Here is a 6,511-nt window from a genome sequence, read left to right on the forward strand (position 1 = left end):
CAAATTTAGTGTAAATATCACAGATGATACATTGTAATTTCAACCAACTGCTGAGCCATTTAGCCCAAATCAAAACCAGCCTCTTGTACTTTGATGACAGTGTGCCCCAGGGTTTTTGAATATTGCTATCATCAGTGGTTTCTAAGCACAAGTTTTCAGACCACGTGTAGGTTTTAAACTCATCGGCTGCTTTCTCCAATCAGCACACATTCAACAAAAAGCAGCTCATCAGATTTAATTTCCATTAAAAGCGCCTTGTATCATTCGTCATTCCGATGTTTCTCTCTCTTCAGGGACAATGACATCACAGGTGTGCTGGACCACACCTTCTGCGTGGAACACAATGCTTATGGAGAGATCATCCAGCATGAGCTCAAGCCCAACGGTAAGAGCATCCCCGTCACCCAGGACACCAAGAAGGAGTACGTGCGGCTCTACGTCAACTGGCGTTTTCTGCGGGGTATAGAGGCCCAGTTCCTGGCTCTGCAGAAGGGCTTCAATGAGGTCATCCCCCAACACCTGCTGAAGGCCTTCGATGAGAAGGAGCTAGAGGTACTTTAATTAATTTCCCATAATCACTTTGTTGTTTACACACTAGAATTGCCACTATTTTCAAAATGACCTCTCGATTTCAAATATCTAAATTAAAAGCAGGATCAGCGATTCCCCCAGTATTTATTCTCTCTCTCCACCCGCATATTGGCGCACGTCAGGAAAAAAACAACAGAGTCACCGGGGGTTTTCCTGGCTTCCAATTGGGGCGCGGTGGGGCGGTGGTATACAGTCAAGGCAATGAGTCTATGTTACCTTTTATTGACGGAAACCTATGCATTTCCCTGTTATTTCTAACAATTAAATTAACAAACATTTCCATTATGCTTGCTATTTGTATTCCCAGTTCTTAGCATTTTGGTGCTGGTGATTTCCCTTTGGGGCTGGCGAAAACCTCCTTTTGGGGGGAGGGGGCAAAGTACCCTCCGGCCATCTTATTGTGACATTGCCGTCCCTGTTAACAAATGAAGGCTTAAAACCGAAATTGAATCCAATTGTAGATCTGGAGAATCGTAAAAACACATATTACTGTACTAACACATCTAGATTTCCCTCCAAGCACATTTAGTTCAACAATCGAAACGATTTCACAACACTCCTAAAATATGAAATATTAAAAAATACAAACCTGTCTACTGCTCTCCTCCTGCAGCTGATTGTGTGTGGCCTGGGTAAAATTGACATCAACGACTGGAAGTCCAACACGCGGCTCAAACACTTCACTCCAGAAAGCAACATTGTCAAGTGGTTCTGGAAAGCTGTGGAGTCCTTCGATGAGGAGCGCCGAGCCCGGCTGCTGCAGTTTGTCACCGGCTCCTCCAGAGTTCCCCTGCAAGGATTCAAGGCCCTTCAAGGTAAAAAAAACCACCCAGGATGAAGACAGGAATAACCTTCTTTTTTCTTCACTCGACAACACTTGAAATGATAAAGGTACTTATGAAGTGTTTTACCTCAGTTTGTGGAAGACTTTGGTGACGTATTTGGTGAGGGGTTAAGGCGTCCTTCCACAATATAAAAAAAAGGCATTTCCCCATTCATTTAGTCTCTTTGTGGGATTTTGCATCTCTTTGTTGTCCGTTTGTGTCCCTTTGTGGTAGTTTTGGTGTCTCTTTTTAGCATCATTTTGGCCGTTATTATCACCATATCTTTGTCTAAAAACGTTAAAAGAAATGAGAGCAGATAACAAACAACTAACAAAAGCTTTAAGACAAAACTTTAAAAGAATTCCAACATCAAGTCTGTTACTGTAGTTACGTTCATTCGGCTTAGGTTCTGCCCAAAGCAACCAGGGTGCTGCACCTAAATCTTGCAGTGGCAGGGGAAACCCTGTGCTATGTAAATGGTTGCATTGTTATGCAAGAAAGTCCTACGTATGAGACCGCTCCTGGAAAAGCTTGGTGTGAATTGCCTTCTTTGTGAGATGGAGACCAGAGTGAGAACTCAAAGGTACAAAATGAATGTTAATGTGATGTCAGATCCATGATGTACACAAGGTGTGACGGTCCTTGCTGTTCCTTTGTCGTGCACACAGATTGCTCTACATTCACACGCTCCGTCAACCCAATAGGGTCTGGCTGCAGACCTCCTCTGTGGGGCTCCAGGCAATCGGGGGCTCATCTCATCTGTGTGTCGGGACGGAAATGAAGCAACAGGAAATACGTAATTCAGTTTCTCCTACAAAAAATGTTTTTGCCTTCACTTCGGCGCTGCCCCTTCCCCTGTCAACACAGTCTAGGCTGTGTGTTTGGGATTCGTATCTTCTTTGCGTCTCTGGGTTTGTCTAACCCGAGATAAAACCCTGAGGCTGCGTGTAGCGTCAGTTCAATGGGTCCGCCCTGGCACACGTTGCTGCCCAGAGACGGAGCACACAGGCATGACAAGAACATCGTGATCCACAGGCATACAGAGCCCTTACACACCTTATATAACACAGCGTTCAAGTACAAGGCATCTTGTGAGAAAATCGGACAAATATTTAATACTCCCAAAAGTCTCCACTACAACATATAAAAAGTCCTATGAGTACATATTTAGTAAGATATTGCCTCATTTGCAAAATGAAACATAAAAGTTCTAAAATCTTGTAATACAAAAAAGATTGCGTTTAATGTAAAAAAAAAAAAAATCAACTGGGGAAGTTTCATGGCGAATTCTGTGAAAATATTTTCTGTAGTCTCTCCGCTTAACATGGGCTGCAATGAGAAATTGGGGCATCGCCGATTACAGTTTTTATTTTTTTAACTTTCCACCACTTTTAGGACTTTTAATATGTTATAGCGGAAACTTTTATGAGACTAGATCAGTTGAAAGATTTTTTTGTTGCAGTTTGTGTGTGATCATGTTGCGTTACGCCTGGACTACTCCTTTCTTGATTAAAACATCTAAAAGCTGGGGTGCCTGGGTAGCTCACCTGGTAGAGCGTGCGTCCGATGTGTAAAGGCTCAGTCCTCCCTGCTGCGGCTGCGGGTTAAAATCCAACCTGTGAACCTTTTTGCTGCATGTCATCCCCCCTCACATCCCCTTTCGTGTGTAGCCTCTCCTATCAATGAAAGGCCTAAAATGGCACCAAAAAAAATCTAAAAACACAAAAATCTAAAAGATGGACACATGGCTACAGTCAAGAGGCAGAGTCAACTCAGTTAGTACTGTTGGTATCTAAATACTGTGCAGTATTATCTATTGTAGGACTTTTTCAGAACCATCTGAATATGTAATGAAATTATGGGATTTTACGTCAATAACAGAAAACATCAAGAGATTGTTGCACCATTACTAGTGATTTACTGTAACAAAGGAAGTCCGTCCATAATGTTTTTTGTTTCTTTAAGCAAAAAATGAACTAAACAATTCAATTTTACAAATGGCTCCCACTCTATATGCCTGCTGTTACAACTTATTTCTCTGCACACTGTCCCTTATTGTATGGAAGCAGAGAAAGGCCATGATAATTATATAAGCAACTGGAAATCTCATTTAACCACTACTGCACGTGTAATGTTTGATTTTAGATACAACTGAAGTTACAGCACAGACATATTTACTTGGAAAACAAAATGTGTGAATTTATGTTTTTTAAATTCCCATCCTTGTTATTTTCAGACTCATTTCAAGATGTCTACTTTCAAAAACTTTTTTTTTCTTACAAAATTCAGGCGGATAGTCACTCACTTGAACTTTTCTTTCTTGTGGATACAGATGTGTCTGATCATCCTTAGTAACCTGGATGTTCAGGATTAAATTTTGGCATCTGAATTTTACCAATCTAGTTTAAGCATCTTCATTTGTTTTAGTTGACTTTTTAGATCCCAAAAATAACCAACTACAATCTAAGCAACTTGTAAATATGAGTCTGGATCCTGGAAATGTGAAATGTCTTACTAAACGTACGGTGTTTGTACAGGTGCTGCTGGCCCGCGGCTCTTTACCATCCACCAGATTGATGCCAGCACCAACAACCTGCCCAAAGCCCACACCTGGTGAGGAAACTCTCTGCCTTGTATCATTTTCAGACTGTTTGACATTGCGCCGGCCTTTGAGACCACTTTTAATTTCAATAACGAAAAACCATGACTGAGACGACGTCGACGACAACGACGACGAGACCTCAATAACCGCCAACTGTGACTATATCTACATGCGTTTTTGTTGACGAAAAAATGCGAGACTAAAATGTAGTTTAAAATTTTAAAAAATGTGGTTTTCATCAGATAATGATACAAGGAAACCATATGTGAAGTAAGTTTAACTAGAATGACAAAAGAATTGGTTTTGGGCAGGACTGGAAATGTTATAATTTATGAATCAAGAGAGAAAACATTTAGACTAAAATGCAGTGACTTTTCGTCGACTAAAACGTTTTTGAATTGTTAACTAAAACTAGACTAAACCATGAAGGCTAAAAATTACTTAATGTATTTTCTGGACTATAAGTTGCTCCGAGGTATAAGTGGCATCAGTCAAAAAATGCGTCATGAAAAGGAATAAAAAAACAAATATAAGTCACACTGGACTATAAGTTCCATTTATTTAGAAACTTATTTCACAAAACACAAGAACATACATCAAGCACACAGAACAACAGGCTGAATAGGTGTGCGTTATGTTAACGTGCATGCTCATTACCGTAGTTAAGAGCTTTGATCCTTATGTAAATAGGGTAATAGGTAGGAAATAGGGTGTTGAATGACGAGGCATTTTTCCGTACTCACAATTTGGTCGGTGCCTGAAAAGTAATGAATTTGGTACCCAGCCTTTTTATTTTAATCAAATCCCGCTATGTGTACTTTACTCTGGAGTTGTGCAGTGTAGTGATTTCATATTAAAATCTGTTCTCCCCATGTGTTTCCCCAGTTTTAACCGGATTGACATTCCTCCCTACGAGCACTATGACAAACTGTACGACAAGTTGCTCACTGCCATTGAGGAGACGTGCGGCTTTGCTGTGGAGTGAGTCACTGATTCAGGCAGAGCTCCACAAAAAAACAGAAATAACACGGTTTGGGCCATAATCCACTCAACACGGGGGTCATCCACGGTTGCTTCGCCCAGGGCCGCCTATACTTCCCGGGATCGTGTGGCCAGGCTAATGGAGGCTGGACTTAGAAGATCAAGAAAATGTCCTCTGACTCTGGGTATTTTTTAAGACCCTGCAGCCTTCCTTTGTGTCTTTTTTTATCATTGAAAAGGATCTCTTCAGCTGCTAATAACTCAGACTATTTACTAACTCGTGGAACCTGCAAAAGTCGCTGGCTCTTCCCTTTTTTATTTTCTAAGTTCATTTTAGCATTAAAAAAAAAAAAGACTGTATTCAATGTAGCAATGCTTCATCTTACACAAGGTCAGTCCACTCTGAAAGGACGTTAACACGACTGGTTTGTTTGCTAGAGCACAGGGTTATTAACGGTTCCCACAACCACTTGGAAACACTAAATTTGAATGCAGTGTGCATGACTCGTGCCGTTTGGTGCCTCAGAGTGATAACATCGGGGCTATCAGTAATACCAAGGCTGGAAAACAGGGATGAGAAGGCAAGACCAGAGACTGAATTAGGCAGAACCCGACTGTTTACAACCCTCTCCAAAGACCGCAGCAGGGACTTCTGCTCCGGAGTCGCCGCCCGAGAAGTAGCGCTGCATTCCCAAAACACATTTCACATGTTTGACAGCCAGTTATCTCTGAAGATGAATACGTGAATGAATAGCTTGAAATGTGTTATTTTTTATAAAACAGGGGAAATTGAGAAGAAACAATACAATTCTATATAATATATATATAATTTATTGCTGATATCTTTCAGAAACCCCTGTCCATTTTTTCAGAAAACTAAGATCCCTAAATGTTAAGTGTTTCAATTATGGAAGATAATTTGTGAAAACAGAATTAAGCTTGAGTGAATTTCACTTAACAATGCTTTGGTGTATTTCTTGACATAGCCTCTCTCACACTGTACAAGGAGAGGTATGTCTTACAGAGCAAAACCAATCTAAAACACACAAATGTCCTCAGAGTGCAATTGATTATTTTTGAATGAATGAATCTTTGCTAATCTTGAGTAGACATGGGCCGGTTACAGGGTTCAAGGTAAACCCCGGTTGGAAAAAGTCCCAGTTTCAAAACCACTAACATGTCCCGTCATACCGTTCCTAAGGTATCAGCTGTTGTTTATGAGTCGTCAAGGACCGACAGTGCAGTCTTGAAATCCATCTCCCTGCCAGTTTGCATTGGGGGGGAGTTACATTTGAAAATAATACATTTCAAAGCTGTAATTAGGTCATCACACCGTCAGAATCTTATACCGGCCCATGCCTAGTCTTGAGCTGACCCTTTAAAATCTACTGATTTCATTCTGGCGCTACACATGGTGGTGTGATGGTTCACTACTGTTTTTAACACTTCCGTCATTTGTTGCTCGGCTACAATAATGTCACCGGCATGACGTCTATCATTCATTTCAAATGGT

At 40.9% G+C, this 6,511-nt stretch overlaps 1 protein-coding gene across 2 annotated transcripts in view; it reads left to right on the forward strand.

Moving 5' to 3' along the window:
- LOC117957830 (E3 ubiquitin-protein ligase SMURF2) overlaps positions 1 to 5,351 on the forward strand; it is a 62,277-nt gene extending 56,926 nt beyond the window's left edge. For both annotated transcript variants that reach the window (XM_034893891.1, XM_034893892.1), the window contains exons 16-19: positions 294 to 552; positions 1,205 to 1,406; positions 3,953 to 4,028; positions 4,903 to 5,351. In XM_034893891.1, the coding sequence (XP_034749782.1) occupies positions 294 to 552; positions 1,205 to 1,406; positions 3,953 to 4,028; positions 4,903 to 5,002 (637 nt within the window). In that variant the 3' untranslated portion in view covers positions 5,003 to 5,351. The remainder of the gene's footprint in view (positions 1 to 293; positions 553 to 1,204; positions 1,407 to 3,952; positions 4,029 to 4,902) is intronic.
- Positions 5,352 to 6,511: the final 1,160 nt, after the last annotated feature.

The sequence above is a fragment of the Etheostoma cragini genome, chromosome 15 (assembly GCF_013103735.1).
Source record: "Etheostoma cragini isolate CJK2018 chromosome 15, CSU_Ecrag_1.0, whole genome shotgun sequence".
Lineage (NCBI taxonomy): Eukaryota > Metazoa > Chordata > Actinopteri > Perciformes > Percidae > Etheostoma > Etheostoma cragini.